A 16778-nucleotide genomic window follows, 5' to 3' on the forward strand; every position below is an offset into this window, starting at 1 on the left:
CCTGGGCCATCATCCACTGTCTTCCCAGGTGCATTAGCAGGGAGCTGGATCTGAAATGGAGCAGCCAGGACTTGAATCCATACTCCGATATGGGGTGCTGGCATGGCAGGTCACAGCTCAACCTTTTTTTTCTTTTAAAGATTTATTTATTTATTTGAAAGGCAGAGTCACACAGAGAGAGGAGAGGCAGAGAGCTGGGGTGGGAGGGGGAGTCTTCCATCCAATGATTCACTCCCTAATTGGCTGCAACAGCCGGAGCTGCGCAGATCCGAAGCCAGGAGCCAGGAGCCAGGAGCCTCCTCCAGGTCACCCATGTGGGTGCAGGGGCCCAAGGACTTGGGCCATCTTTTACTGCTTTCCCAGGCCATAGCAGAGAGCTGGACTGGAAGTAGAGCAGACGGGTTTTGAGCTGGCGCCCACATGGGATGCTGGCGCTTCAGGTCAGGGCGTTAACCCACTGCACCACAGCACCGGCCCTGACAGGTCACAGCTTAACCTTGATGTGCCACAATGCCGGCCCCTAAATACCATAGCTCATAGTAAGTCTTGAAGTCTGGTACTGTCATCTTCCAACTTCGTTCTCCCCTCCAATGTTGAGTTGACTATTCTGGGTGTTTTGCCTTCTATATAAACTTTAGAATAAGTTTGTCAATATCCACAAAATAACTTGCTGGGATTTTGATTGGAATTTTGTTGAATCTCTAGATCAAGTTTGGAGGAACTTTTTTTTTTTAAGATTTGTTTATTTATTTGAAAGGCAGAGTTATAGAAAGAAAGAGGGAGAGGCAGGGAGAGACCACTGGTTCATTCCCCAAATGACTATTGGCCACAGCTGGGTCAGAATGAAGCCTGGAACCAGGATGCCTTCCATGTCTCCCATGGGTGGCAGGGGCACAAGCACTTGGACCATCTGTTGTTTTCCCAGGCAGGGAGCTGGGTTGAAGTGCAGCAGCCAGGACTTGGTGCCCATATGGGATGCTGGTGCTGCAGGCGGTGGTTTTACCTGCTGCTCCACAGTGCCACCCTGGAACTGACATCTTAACAATATTGCCTTCCTATATGAATACCCTCTCTCCATTTTTTAAGTTTGATTTTAAAAAAATTATTTATTTATTTGAAAAGCAGAGTAACACACAGAGACAGAGACAGAGACAGAGACAGAGAGAGATCTCCTCCATGTGTATTCCCCAGTAGCCTCGATGGCTGAGTCTGGGCCAGGCTAAAGCCAGGAGCTGGACACTCCATCCAGGTCACCCATATAGGAGGCAGTAACTCAAGCACTTGGACCATCACCTGCTGCTTTCCAGGCACATTATCAGGGAGCTGGATCAGACAGGACTTGAACTGGCACTCAGATATGGGATGTGGGCATCCCAAGCAATGCTTAACCACATTGTGCTATGATACTCTCCCCAGTTCTTTGTTTCATTGGAGTTTCATAGCTTTCCTCATTTTAGATCTTGTACTTTGTGATATTTAAGCATAGTACTTCATTTGGGGGAATGCTAATGTTAATGTTAATGCTATTTTGTATTTTTTTTTAAGGTTTTATTTATTTGAGAGGTAGAGCTACAGAGATCCGCAGGTCCATACCCCAAAATGGCACAACGGCCGGAGCTGGGCCGGAGCTGGAAGCCAGGAGCCAGGAGCCTCCTCCAGGTCTCCATGTGGATGCAGGGGCCCAAGTACTTGGGACATCTTCCAAGGCTTTCCCAGACCAATAGCAGGGAGCTAGATGGGAAGAGGAGACAAACCGGCACCCATATGGGATTCTGGCACCATAAGCAGAGGATTAGCCTACTACGCCACAGCGTATTGTTATCTTCAATATCAAATTCTACCTGTTCATTTCTGGTTTAAGTGACTTATTTTTCACAAAATACCCAGTGCAGCCTCTTGAGTAGGAAGGGCTGTCAGCAGTCACCTGCAATTATTTTCAAAGTTACTCCTCCTTCCCTCCCACACTGTTAAAGAATGGTGATCTTTAACAATGAAGATTTACTATGAACTTCTCATTATAATGTAGACATTAGCCACAGGAATTCACAAAAAAAGAAACCCACTTCATTTCAGACACACTATTTTAAAATGGGAGTGGACCACTGTAAAGAACAGGCGTGTGTCCTTGTGTTAAGAGCTGTAAGATAAGCGGCCAGCATTGTAACAGACAGCCTATAGGGCGTGCACTCAGCTCCTCCTGCATTCATTCTGAGCTGCTCCTGGAAGAAGCGGAGCCAGCTGGGAGGAGGTGCATTTCCCATCCCACCAAGACGGTTCTCGCCCACCAGAACCGACTGGTTTGAACCCAGTAGCCGGCCACAGCTGCTGTGAAAGGTGCCCAGTCTTGTTGGAAATCATCCCGGGCTCTTCTCCAGCTATCTTCTCCCAGGTAACAGGGAACTGGGGCCCAGGAATGAGCAATCACTTGCACGGTGCGCACTCAATGAATGTGAAGAAGAAAAGATACATCGAATAAAATGGAGACAGAACTGAAGTTAGTTTCTGTTCGTTTTTGGGTAAGAACCAGAGAAGAAAGACCCAAACAGTGATTTTGAAGGTATTTTACAAAAGCAATGTGTTACTGTATGTTACTTGTTTGTGAAACCTTTTTTTTAGGAACAATTCTAAGTGGCCAGATTTTAAATATTTTCCCCCAGTACTTCCATGTGGGTAGGCACTTGGTACCCTGGCAATAGAGACATCTGCTCGCTGAGCAGACAGCACGGCACAGAGTAAAGGCACTCAAACAATTCCATTTACTTTTCTGATTAGAGCAAAGGGGAGGGAGCAGAGGGCAGGAACATGCAGTGACTGATGCGAGCTGGGCCTTCAGTGTGTGCCTGCCTGCAACGTAAATGGGCAGGCTTGCTGGCCATCGAAACGGGAAGGAGTGCTTCTAGCATGGAATCATTTCCTTAAAATCGCTTCCTTATAAATACTTTTATTAGTATATCATTAATATGAAAGAGCCCATCAGATTAGACTTGGCATAATTTTGAAAAGGTACAGGCTAATCTTAGTTTTAGGGCATTTTGGGGAGAAAAACTACTTCATTTCAATAATGATGGTGACACATGCCTTTATAACAATGGAATTTCCCTACCTGGAACAGGCTCAGCCATTTCTTTTTCTGATACCCTATTTCTAGACTAATAATGTACTCAAGTTAACACTTTGGATCAGTATATTTTACAACAATGTCTTTCTGTATAGCCAACAAGTACAGTTAAAGAAAAATTTAAAAGCTGTAAGTTAAATCGTCAGAGAAAAGTGAGTCTGAACAGAGAAGATTCTAAATTGGGCCTTCTTAACACTGGGACTGTGGATAACCCAGGGGATCCAAGAGCCGCTTAGAATTTCTTTAAAAATCCCAAGTGCATGTTCATCTGCAGAGAGGATCCCTAGTTTTGATCCTGAACTAAAAGGTTAGAATTATTTCTTAAATGTTTAAGAGAGATTAATTTTGGGGGCCAGTGTTGGAGCACAGCAGGTGAAACCACCATGTGCGATGCCAGCATCTGCTCAGCTTCCGATCCAGCTCCCTGCTAACGTGCCTGGGAAAGCAGCGGAAGAGGGCCCACATGCCTGGATCTCTTCCAGCCATGTGGGAGACCAGGATGGAGTTCCTGGCTCCAGGCTTCAGCCTGGCTCAGTTCCAGCTGGTGAGGCCATTTCGGGAGTGAATCAGTAAATTAAGATTCTCTCTCTCTGGGCCAGTGCTATGGTGTAGTGGGTAAAGCTGCTGCCTGCAGTGCCAGGATCCCATATAGGTGCTGGTTCTAGTCCTGGCTGCTCCACTTCCGATCCAGCTCTCTGCTGTGGCCTGGGAAAGCAGTAGAAGATGGCCCAAGTCCTTGGACCCCTGCACTCATGTGGGAGACCCGAAATAAGTTCCTGGCTCCTAGCTTCGGATCAGCCCAGCTCCGGCCATTGCAGCCATTTGGGGGAGTGAACCAGCAGATGGACCCTCTCTCTCTCTCTCTGCCTCTCTGTAACTCTACCTTTCAAATAAATGATCTTAAAAATAAAAAAAAGATAACACCTCTGGTGCAGTAACAAGCTATGCCTGAGACCTCAGTGGCCTAAACCCACAAGCCATTGTCACTCCTGTAGTTACTTCCCCTTCCAGCTCCTGAGAGACAACTGATGGTTACTTGTTGGGGGCTGCTCTAGACAAAGGCTTCCAGTTAGGACCCCCAGAGAGGGAGGGGTCGTGGCCTTGGAATAGCACAAGTCCTATTCTTCTCTGTATTCATCAGATTCTGCCACTGATAAGACACTGATCCCAAAGGCTGACAAGATGAATTCCACATGGATAAAGTTGGAAAAAATAGAAAGGTTTTCGTTAGTTTCTTGGGGGAGGTTGGGGAGGGGACAAAGGGGGAAGGAAGCTGCCACATTTCCGAGGTTAGTTTAGGACTTCAAGTAGTACAATTCCTATCACAGGAAGCATTCTTACATAGTTATTTTCTGGGCCCCATCTATTTCCAAGTGGCAACAGGCAGTTTACAGAAAACACCAGTACAACAGCCTTTTAAAGATAAAGCAACGCCGCGGCTCACTAGGCTAATCCTCCGCCTGCAGCGCCGGCACACGGGGTTCTAGTCCCGCTCGGCACGCCAGATTCTGTCCTGGTTGCTCCTCTTCCAGTCCAGCTCTCTGCTATGGCCCGGGAAGGCAGTGGAGGATGGCCCAAGTACTTGAGCCCTGCACCCGCATGGGAGACCAGGATAAGTACTTGGCTCCTGCCTTCCGATCAGCGCGGTGCACCAACCGCAGCAGCCATTGTGGGGTGAACCAACGGAAAAGGAAGACCTTTCTCTCTGTCTCTTTCTCTCACTGTCCACTCTGCCTGTCAAAAAAAAAAAAAAAAAAAAAAGATAAATCAATGACAGGAACAGAGAAAGGTGGCTGACAGCAGTGACAAGTCCATGGAGAAGGCTGCACTGAGCCAAGCTGTGGCTGAGGTTGAGATATAGTTTATATAACTTCACACTGGGCTTGAGGTGGCAAAAGAGCAAAACCAGTAAGAGACGTGGCCAAGTGTTTGTAGAAACCTTACGGTTCTATGGTTTTCCTGATGTTTACTCAGGCACTGCTGGTAAATGGAGTCGAGATGACTTGAGTTTTCCGTGCCTTCCTTGTGAATTTACTGCTGAATGAGAAGACCTCTAACCTCCTTCTACTTGTAACTTCCTAGTCAATCACTAAGGACGTTTCAAATGACTTCATGTTCTTCACCAAGATTATATCTTTCTTAATTAAAAAATGTTTAGGAGAAGGCATTTGACTTGGCAGTTACAATACCAGCTAGGATGCCTGTCTCCCAGTGCCCAGGTCTGCTACTGCCTCCCACCCTAACCCCTGCCTCCTGACGCACAGCCTGGGAAGCAGCAGGTGGTGGCTCAAGTTGCTGGGTCTCTGCTGCCACTCACTGGGAGACCTGGATTGAGTTCCTGGCTCCCGGCTTTGGCCCAGGCTGGTTTGGCCCCAGGGGTTGTGGGAATTTGAAAAGCAAACCAGTTGATTGCAACTCTCCTTTCTCTCTCAGATACATAAAACCTTTTAAAAAGCTTATAGCTCCCCATAGATTCAAGTGGATTTTCCCCATTGTATATCTTTTGGCATTGCGGTGTAGTGGGATAAGGGACCGCCTGTGGTGCTAGCATCCCATATGGGCACTGGTTCATTTCCAGCTGCTCCACTTCTAATCCAGCTCCCTACTAATGGCCTGGGAAAGCAGCAGAAGATGGCCCAAGTCCTTGGGTCCCTTGTCACCCATGTGGGAGACCTGGAAAAAGCTCCTGGTTCCTGGTTCCTGAACCAGTGAATGGGAGATCTGTCTCTCCCTACTTCTTTCAAATAAAAAAGAGAGTATTTTAAAAAAAGGAGAAATGTGAAAGGATCAGGAGATTGTCTTTATCAAATTTAAAGTTATTGCATATTACATACACCATACACCTAGTTTTGGCTTTGACATTCTTCTGCAGTTGCAGAAAAACAGTGTATCCAAAAATACACCAGAAACTGGAAGGGTAATTATTTAGCACAAAATGGTAATAGCAAACATGATACAAGCCACATCAAACACAATTACTGTGTTTCTTCAATTGAATTGAAAAGTGCCTCTGTGTGGCCAGGAAGAAGAAACAATCATCATTGGTATCAGAGCCCAGAAGATATTTTTCTATCTCTTTCCCCCCTATCAGCAGCACCCGACTCTCCACCAGAACCTAGGGAGGAAAAAGTCTTTTTTTTTTTTTTTAAACATCTTTTATTTATTTGAAAGGCAGAGCAGTGCAACAGAGAGATGGGGGGGTGGGGGGGATCATTTATCCATTGGTTCAGTCCCCAAATAACCACAACAGCTAGGGCTGGCCAGGCTGAAGCCAGGAGCCAGGAATTCCATCCAGGTCTCCCATGTGGGAGGTGAGTACCCAACCATTTGCCCCACCACCTGCTGCCTCCCAGGGTGTGCACTAGCGAGAAGCTGGAATTAGGTGCAGAGGTGAGGCTCAAACCCAGGCACTCAAACATGAAATGCAGGTATTCCAAACCACGGGCCGGACGCCTGAGCCTTTTTTTCCTTTTCATATCAATTTTCATTTTTAACTGACAAAAAATGTGCTGGTATTCTTAAACATCAGGACGAGTGATTACTGTGGACTGCTGGCAGAGACATTGAGGTGTCTACTGTGGACCCTTAAGCCTGAATCATGGGGTGGGCGCTGTGGCAGAGCAGGTTAAGCCTCCATCTGTAATGCCGACATCCCATTGGGTGCCAATTAGAGTACTGGTTGCTCCACATCCAACCCAGCTTCTTGCTAATGTGCCTAGGAGAAGCAGCGAAGATGGTCCACATCCTTGGGCCCCTGCACTCATGTGGGAGACCTGGAGGAAGCTTCTGGCTCCTGGCTTCAGCCTGGGCCAGCCCTGGCTGTTGTGGCCATTTGGAGAGTGAACCAGCAGATGGAAGATCTCTTTGTCTCTTCCTCTCCCTCTCTGTAACTCCACCTTTCAAATAAATAAATAAATAAAATTTTAATAAAAAGCCTGAATCATAATCAGGACTCTGACAAAAGACTCAGAAACTACACCAATATTCATGTATGCATTTTTTTCAGGATTTTAGGCAGCAGTATAAAACCAAATTGAAAGATGAATCACACTTTGATCAGCTAGAGCTAAGAACTTTTTAAAACAGTTACTGTGTTATCAACCTGTTTCAGTGATTTTCTTAGTCTTGACAGTCTTACAGGTATTTTTTTTTAAATTTATTTATTTATTTGAAAGGCAGTTACAGAAAGGCAGAGGCAGAGAGAGAGAGAGCGAGAGCGAGAGCAAGAGAGAGGTCTTCCATCCGCTGGCTCTCCCCAGACGGCTGAAACGGCCGGAGCTGCGCCGATTGGAAGCCAGGAGCCAGGAGCTTCTTCTGGGTCTCCCACGCGGGTGCAGGTGCCCAAGGACTTGTGCCATCTTCCACTGCTTTCCCAGGTCATAGCCGAGAAGTAGATCGGAAGCAGAGCAGCTGGGACTAGAACCGGTGCCCATATAGGATGCCAGCACTGCAGATGGCGGCTTTATCTGCTACGCCAGAGCACTGGCCCCTCTTACAGGTATTACCTTCCAAATATGTTTTATTGGATTTGGTAACACATGGGCTTACATCAATTTGGACTGCCTGGATTAGAATCTCTGATTCACTGCCGGCACCGCGGCTCACTTGGCTAATCCTCCGCCTGCGGCGCCGGCACCCCAGGTTCTAGTCCCGGATGGGGTGCTGGGTACTAGTCCCGGTTGCTCCTCTTCCAGTCCAGCTCTCTGCAGCGGAGGATGGCCCATACCAAGACAGACTTGACCACCTCAGCCAAAGGCCACGCCCACTGAAAAGGATTATTTGTGCCTGATCTGTGTGCTTGCAAATGTGGTGGGATCATTCTTTTTTCTCGTTGTCTTTCTCCCTCTCCACTTCAAAGCTGTTTTCAGCCCGTCTTGCACATCTAGTGTTGCAAGTGGCGGCTTAACCTGCTGCACCACATCACCAATCCTTAACTATTTTGAATACAGTTTGATTTGGAGGAACAAGTTGCCCAGTGGAACCTCGAGATTTTCCTCATAATTAATGGTTGTCATTTTTCTCCAGCGTATCCAGCCTTTGGGTACAGCATTCACTTTCTGGGCCCAAGGCCTGCCACTGAAGTACAAGCCCAGCAGGCATACTCCCAACACACATAATCCACTTCAAAGGAGTTACATCACGATAGACTTTGTTTCTTAATCTCGTAACCTGTGTACTGGGCAGCATCACCTGGTATTTTGAGTATCCTGACATTCACATACACGGTTTGTGTCTGGTTTCTCTCCCTGAGCAGGAGCTGTCCAGCTTCAACCATGTTGCAGTATGGTTCAATACATGGCTGCAAAGTGTTCCACTGCGTGAGCACGCTGCATTTTGTTTATCCCGTCATCAATTGATGGACAAATGGGTCCTTTCCGCTTTGGAGACACTGACACTGTCCTTCCTTTATGAACACTGTTGTTCAAGCAGCTGTGTATAGACATGTTTTTAATTCAGTGAAAATGCTGGGTCGTATGGTAACAGTATGATTAACTTTTTAAGCAACTCCAAAGTATTTTCCAAAGTGACTGTACCACTTGACCTTCCCATGAGAAACTCCCAAGGGTTTCAATCTCTTCACATTCTCATCTCAGCCAGCAGAGTGAGGTATCATCTCACTGTGGTTTCATTTACTTTCCCTTAACGAATGGTGTTATGCTTACTCCTTATGCTTACTGGCCATTTGTCTGTCTTGCTCAGAGCAGGTGCATTAAGATCCTTTGCCCATTTTCAACTGGGCTTTTCTGAGTTTGAAGAGTTCTATTCTTGCACATTCTGGCTACCAGGCTCGTTTTAGACACACGATCTGCAAACATTCTCTCCCAGTCTACAGACTGTCTTTTCATTTTTCATGGTATCTTTTGAAGCATAACATTTTTTTCTTCTGTTAAGAGTCTAGTTGATCTATTTTTGTCTTTGGTTGCTTAACCTTTTGTCATATTGAAGAAGCCGCTGTCTAATCTAGGGGTGGGGAGTGTATGGCCCTCAGGCTGCACAAGGCCTGTAAAATCATTTGTTATGGCCCTGCCAAGGGAAACTGCACACAGGACTCAAAATTCAATAAAACCAGAGCAGGTCAATTTTTAAATTGACACTTTTGTATGGCCCACAAATAACATTATAAATATCCAAAGGACCCTTGGCAGAAAGAGTTCCCCACTCTTGCAATCCAAGATTAAGGTCTACTTCTACTTTTTTTTTTTTTTTAAAGATTTATTTATTTAAAGTCAAAGTTATACAGAGAGAGAGGTCTTCCAGCTGATGGTTCACTCCCCAGTTGGCTGCAATGGCCGGAGCTGCACAGATCCGAAGCCAGGAGCCAGGAGCCTCATCCATGGGTCTCCCACACGGGTGGAGGGGCGCAAGCACTTGGGCCATCTTCTACTGCTTGCCCAGGCCATAGCAGAGAGCTGGATCAGAAGTGGAAAAGCCAGGACTAGAACTAGCACCCATATGGGATGCTGGCACTGCAGGCCAGGGCATTAACCCACTGCACCACAATGCCGGCCCCTACTTCTACATTTTTAGAGTTTTAAGGCCTTAGCTCTTAAAATATTTAGCTGTGGGACCCATTTTGAGTTACTTTTTGGCTCTGATGTTAACCTTGATCTTTGGATGTGGAGACCCTGTTTCCCCAGCGCCATTTGCTAGAGATCCTTTCTGCACTGGAGTGCCTTGGTATCCTTGGTAACAGAAATCAATCAACTATAAACGCAAGGGTTTATTTCTGTTTGCTACCTGGCTTCCTTGTACTACCTTATGAATTTAGGTTTAGCTTGTCCATTTCTGCAAAGATGGTAGCTGAGACAGATAGGAATTGTATTGAATCTCTAGATCAATTTTCGAGTATTATCATCTTAACAATATTTATTTGGACTAATGCATTGCTTTTCCATCTAAACTATGGGATAAAACTTTGTATTTTCCAGAGCAAAAAATATAACTTTTCTATTTTCCCTAAAGCAAAACTTATTTTTTCTGACTCTGATTTATGAAGTAACATTCTATTTTGTTGTTATGTAATGATCATTTCAGATTATATTTTATGAAGTAAAACGTGGGAAGCCACAACCATCTCACCTGATTAGCTATAGCTACTTAGCTTTTTTACTCACCTCATTGTTCAAAGACCATTAACAACCAATATTTTTTCCCATTTTTCAAAGGACATAAAGTAGCAGCTATGGGGTCTTATTCTTTCTGATGGAATGATTCTGTGTGTAGAAAGGCATGTGTGTTTAAAAGTGTGAATGTGCAAAATACTGGGCAGAAACCTCTTGGAATACATGTCACTCCTGGATCAGCACTGGCTGTCCCTTTTATCCAGTAGGTCAAATGAATTTTGGGATGATTTTTAGTCACTTCTCTGACAACTGAGTATCTTCAATCTGGGTATTAGGCAAAATTCTTTTGGTATTTAGAGACAAGTAAAAAGTCCTATTAGCTACAGGGGGAGAAAGGTTCTATATAAAAAAAGAGACAAGCTTTTACAATGAATTGGGAAAAAATGCAAACGACACATTAAAACACTTAACAGAAACTTGACATTTATTGTGCAATTTTATTCCCAACAGAACATGTGGCATTATAGAGGTATATGAGGTAATAAAATCAATACTCCAATTAGAACACCTGAAATAATTGGCTCTAGTAACAAATGTCTCTTATAATTAAAAATATTAAATGTTTAAAAAACTCTTATAACATTTTAGGTTCCTAAAAGAAATGTGCCTAACACTTAAAAAACAACTTACTCTTCTATATAAATTGTTCACAAAAAAATCTTGCTATTCTATATTACACTATGCATTTGTAGCTTTATTAACATATCCCTAGTGTGTATAACTCTACACAGTACAATCAAATAGAAATTATTAATAATCAACAAGACTTCAACAATAAAAATATTAGGATCGATGGATCTGTCACAGTTTCTCCACAAGTATTCATCATAGAAAATAGAGTAAAGGCAAGTTGGCCCCAGTGTTAGGCTGCTACATGAAGTTCCAGAGAAGAGAGACATAAAGGCAATGCTCAAAGTGGACAAGGCTGGACTGGACCAGTGACCTTCCAAGTTTTATCACCCACCTCTGGCATGCCCTGTTCCCAAGAAACACAAATCAGGGCCCGCGTGGCCTTGGCATGCCATTGAAAACTGAAACACAGCCAAAAGGGATGCTGAAGCCAAAACTACAGGGAGATCCACAGATCACTGCATTTCCTACAAAACGTTCACCACGGGACTCACAGTGACAACATAAAACCCTCTCTTCCAAACCAGACTCATCAACTGCAAGGCTACAAAGATGACGAATGGAAATGTGAATGGAGCACTGGCTACTGCCCAGGGATACCCAGGGCCCCTTGTAACATGAAGGACTTCCCAAAGACCACCACTTCACTGAGCTCAAACCTTTGCTTTTATATCTCTGTTTCTGCTACTGGCAACCTATGAAAAAAATGTCAACAAGCTAGTGACTTTAATTTACCCACTCCTACAGCCTTCTGTACATCTTATGCAGGAAGCTGGACATTTCTGAGGGTGTATGGTTTGTATGCTCAAGTACCTCTTTACTTCCAAAGACCTTTTTAATAAGAAAAATATCAATTTTCCTCTGTAATCTGCTTTGAATGGGCCCAAATAGTTTTCTAATATGCCACAACACATCTGGCCACTTGCACTGGAGTGAGTCTTGCAAACAGATATATTTTTATTGCAATTTGAGGAATTCTGACTCAATGAAACCACAGCCTATATATTGTTAGTCCAGTAAGGCCGGTTATAAGGAAAATTAACCTGTTCACTGTTATTGCAAAGATTTAATACTTTCAACAGACAAACTGCCCAAGCTGGACATCAGATGAGAGAAGTCAAGTCCTCTCACTGTTTCTTACAACTGAATATACTTCGGAGGGTAAAATGGCCTCTAAGGTATTTATTTCAGTTAAAGTTTTGAATGTGACATTTGGAAGGCAAATCCTGATGGGTTATTATTTTTGCACTTCATGTTGTCTGATGTCACTTCTTCAGTCTCCTCTAAGAAACAATGTGAATAAAAGAACCAATGCCATCAGCTGACAATACAAATAACTTCATAGAGGGCCATCAGCTGGGTGACATTTCCCTACATCATTCCCAGTGAAGTGGTTATTTTTATCCAGTACTTACATGACTGAAAGCAGCCATCACTATGTTTACAAAAATACATCGTAATGATACATACTGCTGTTTAGACACATTTACATTAGAGTTCTGACTCAAGCATCTTATTTGACATGTTTGCCAAGCAGTTTTGGCAAGTGTTGCCACATTAAACATACACAGCAAGACTTGCACCATATGTGCAAAATCATTTTCTATTACATTTCTAAAAATCTGTATATAAGAGCTGTCAAAAATTAAAACAGATCTGTACTGTGAAATGACATAGCACTGAATGAGCACAGTGATACTCAATTTTTTCTACAAATGAAGTTACCAAGGAATCTTACAAATCTAAGAAGAAACTAAGGAGGTAGTCAATGGCTACTCAGGTTCTACAGCCCATACTGAATGACAGAATCCAACTGAAGGCAAGGTATTGCTTGTCTACACAGAGGTGTTTTATCTTTACATGATGTGTTATGTTTTCTGAGCAACAGAAGTCATTAGAAGGGACAGGAAAATGGGAAATCATGAACCTGTAGATTCCCAAGTTTGAATTATTTTCTGAATTTTGGGTAGACATTAGATAGTACAACAGTTACTGAACTTTAAAAAGCCATTCTATCAATATAAGTTACCGTCTCTTGATGCCACATGTAGTTGGGTCAAGTAATAGACTATAGCAACTTATATCTCCTTATAATCTGAGGGAAGGAATCTCTTGTATCAATGTGTTTTTATCACGGGTGAAGGAATAAGCAATGACACAGAACAAAAAATCACCCACTCACTCTACAGTTATAAATCAGCTCTACGAGTCCTTTAAAAGTTTGTGGAAAATGCCTATTCTGAAAAAAACTATGCAAGAATTTCGACATTGTGTTTGCACCAAAATAAAGTCAGCTTTCAATTCTGTTTTGTCAAGAATCTCGTGAAGTACCCTTGTACACATCACGTACCTCAATTCCCCTACCAGAGGGGATGACACAGTTTTCTGCCAACACCCTAATACTCTCCGCTACATTCCTCATGAGCGACACCAAGAGCGACAGCAACCTAAATGCTGAGGCGCAGTGAGGAATCCTGGGGATGACTCTGGAGTTCAAGGGCTGCGGGAAACATTCAGGAAAAAAAAGAGGAGTTACAATCTAAATGTCTCCAGTTTTTCTTGAGAACACTGAACACTGCAGTTGAAGCAGGAGGCTCTGGACACTGCACCACCAAGAGACACCATGAGAACTCTCACTTCAGCAGCTGCCCGCAGAGCACTGCTCCCCTCTGCAGGACCCTGGCCAGCGTCCTCTGCCACACAGCACGCCAGGGTCCTCTACCCTTAGCCTGTCTGGAACTGTACTGGGGGCATCAGTTCACTGTGAAAAGCAGCATGATCTTTGTATAGGACTTTAATTTGGAAAACAGAGGACACACTGAGCTGCTGTCACCAGTAGTGGACGTGGGCTATGGACTCACCTAGTCGTCGACAGCAAGTCCACGTCTAGTCTTCGTGGGTCTGGAGAGCCATCAGTGGAGCACTGGTGCCTCCTGAGCTGTTTTAATATAACCTGTGTTACACCAACACTAAAATGACTAAAAGCTGACATGAGTCTACACCGCTTGTCTAACAGCAATTGGTCCAAATTTCAGAGACGCGGAAAATCAAATCAACAAGCAACATCTTCAGGTCTCCAAAGTGATCAACTGAAAGGCCGAGGGAGCAGTGATGACATCCAGTCTTCCTGAGTGATGACCCTTTAACCTCGCTGTTCATAGGACTGCACAGGGCTGAGCAGAAAAGAAATGAACCTCTTCTGCAGGCCTGACATAAGACTCACGTGAACACAGGTGACGTAACAGCCTTGCAGGTGACCTCCGTGGCAGGATGGGTCAGTCCTAGGATGAGGGCTAGTGAAGTATGAGAGCTCATGCTATGTCACAGCCTAAGCGGCATCTGGGTCAGGCAGTGGGCCAGGCTAATGGAATGCGGCAATTACACAAACAGGGTTAACTCAACAGTACTGCTGCCCCGGGACAGGGGAGCCTAGGACCCAGCACTCCCAGAGGCATTAGGACTGGCTGGGTGGTACTGAGCACTTCATCTCTGTAGGCCTCGGTTTCCTCATGCACAACAGACAGCCAATGCGCAGCTCCAAAGTTCTAGAATCTGCACTGGAAACAGTTGATAGAGAAATCAGGTGGATGGGATGAGAGGACGGTGGTGAGAATTACAGCCAATCCACAGGTTGCCGTCACCACCCCCCCTCCACCCAAGGAGGAGTGCAGACCAGCGACCAGCACCACAGGGCTCCAGAGTGAAGAAGAAATGAGCAGAACCCAAGAAAACGCTAGGAGCTGGGGGTCTGCTCTTCTTACAAGCAGTGGCCGTACGCTGCTGCTGTAGATAAAGGCCAATGTGCTCATCAGCAGTAAGGATCACCGTAGCCCAGTGCGAAACAGGAAGACAGAACTGCAAGACCCACAGGCCACGGAGGGGCTCCCCTCAGGCAAGCTTTCATGCTGTCAAAGAATCGGACCTGGCACTGACTTCCTAGAGCTCTAACAACGCTTCCAGAGGCATCTTCCTTCCTTGCACAGCCACGGCTGTCTTAAGCAACATCCCATTTGTCCCCAGCACTGCTTTTCCAAATTCTTACTAACTTTTCCAAAACAGGATTGCTATGTTACTTCTCCCTACAGTTACTGAATAAATCTGACACACGTGCACTCCTGGAAACATTAAATTCTTCAAGGGTTGAAATCAACAAAAAGACCCATTTCTAAGACTCAGCCTATAGTACTATGTGGTAAATTTAAGGACAATTTAGGGTCTTACTTGGACCAAAACATGGCAAGACAGAAACCTTTATAAATGGACACTCAAAACCCTCAGCTATGTTTGCAGATGCCATTAACAGCCTTAAACAAACACTGCCCATGTAGTCCTCTGCTTTCCCAAAAAATGCAGCAGCCTGGACCAGTTCAGTAAAGGAAGCGCTTCTGACATGCCACGTGATGCCCTCAGAAGTCAGGGCTCCAGCACCTCGACAGCATTTGCTGATTGAGGAAAGGTCCCAGGACATCACTCATTCCGCCATTCGGAGATCAACAAACTGAACAGCGGACAGTGGTGGGAGGAGGGGGTGCAGAGAATATGACACGATGGGAACTTAACCACAGCTTGTAACTGGGGGAGAGGAGTAGCACATTTGGGATGAAATGGTTTCATCCATGACCATGGAGCACAGAAATTTAACACAAATTGTGAAGATCAATTCAGCACAGACAGCCCCTGAAATATCAGAGAAATCAACGACATGCCCATTGCATAGTTGCCAGACTGGCCTGGGGCTGTGTGTACACAACGCCAGAACATCTGGCTGATGCAGCCCAATGCCAGTGGTCACACAACTTGTTTGGTCTTCGGTGCACCAAACAACAAATTGGTGGAAATTCTCATTGTTCAACCCAGCATTCTGGTTCTGTGTCCACAGAGACTGACTTTAGACTAAGGAAACTGTTGGCCCCAGGAAACTATGAGATCGAACATTCAAAATGGTTCTGGACCTCTAGATGTTTCTTGACTGACAGAATGAAAAACTACTGTGTACAAACTCCACAGATCACACAGTGCGCCTTCTTGGAATTTCTTCTTTTTGTAAAGTAGCAGAAAAACAGCTGACTTCCAACTAATCACTGGCTACAGCAGTGGCCTCTGTTTCCTGACTTCTTTTTAACAGTAGACGTCAATGTAGAGGCAGCTTAGAATGTCTTTGCTGAGAACTATGAATTCAAGACTTTGGGAAACATAAAGACAGCTTATGTGAACTAAACTAACAGAACACCTGTTCCTTGGCCTTTAAAATCAACCTACGTCTCCACCCACCTTGCAGTGGCAGAGGCACTCACCCAGCCTTCCTCTCTGCGGGCCAGCTCTGCTCTGGAAAGCAGAGCTTGAAGATCTGGAGCACGTGGCTAGGCACTCCCCTATTTTTGCACCTTTACTGTCTAGCTAGCAATCATTCAAAGTCAATTGTAGTCTTCTAACATTCCAAAAGTCTGCTATGGACGGCATGGCCTTTCCAAATAACCCTAAAATGGATTTCTCCTTGGAAACCATGGCAGTAGGTCAAGAACGTTTTCAGGGTGAAAATGTGTACAGAGCGACAGAATGACATGCTTTGGAATCTCAGGTGACAGAAACAGGACATTCACAAGTGGATCTCTCGAGAAGACAGGAGAAGATGGGCGGCTCCTGTGGGGAGGTCTGGTCCACGCATCAATCCCCAGGTCCATCCTGGGAGCTCTTATTGAAGACTTCATCCTGCGAAGCCTGGTGATCCATCCCTTCATAGAATGAGCCACCGTTGTGCAGGAAAGTCCCCACGGCCCTCCCCTGCCGGGCATGACCCACAGCGTCGCTGAATACTTTGTTTATCTGTTCCTCTGAGGGCATCCACCAGTCGGGGTTGGAGGTGCAATGCATCCTAATGAATTCTGTGGGAAAATACGTAGCAGTAA

The 16778-nt window shown here is 45.0% G+C and overlaps 1 protein-coding gene across 2 annotated transcripts in view; it reads right to left on the minus strand.

Moving 5' to 3' along the window:
- Positions 1-9305: 9305 nt before the first annotated feature.
- The window catches only part of BEND4 (BEN domain containing 4), a 38727-nt gene continuing 31254 nt past the window's right edge, over positions 9306-16778 (minus strand). The window contains exon 5 of one of the 2 annotated variants that reach the window (XM_017350896.4): positions 9306-16754. In XM_017350896.4, the coding sequence (XP_017206385.2) occupies positions 16537-16754 (218 nt within the window). In that variant the 3' untranslated portion in view covers positions 9306-16536. The remainder of the gene's footprint in view (positions 16755-16778) is intronic. The other variant, XM_051831123.3, reaches the window with a different exon arrangement.

This window comes from Oryctolagus cuniculus, chromosome 2 (assembly GCF_051225735.1).
Source record: "Oryctolagus cuniculus isolate XC-2025 breed Fujian yellow rabbit chromosome 2, ASM5122573v1, whole genome shotgun sequence".
NCBI lineage: Eukaryota > Metazoa > Chordata > Mammalia > Lagomorpha > Leporidae > Oryctolagus > Oryctolagus cuniculus.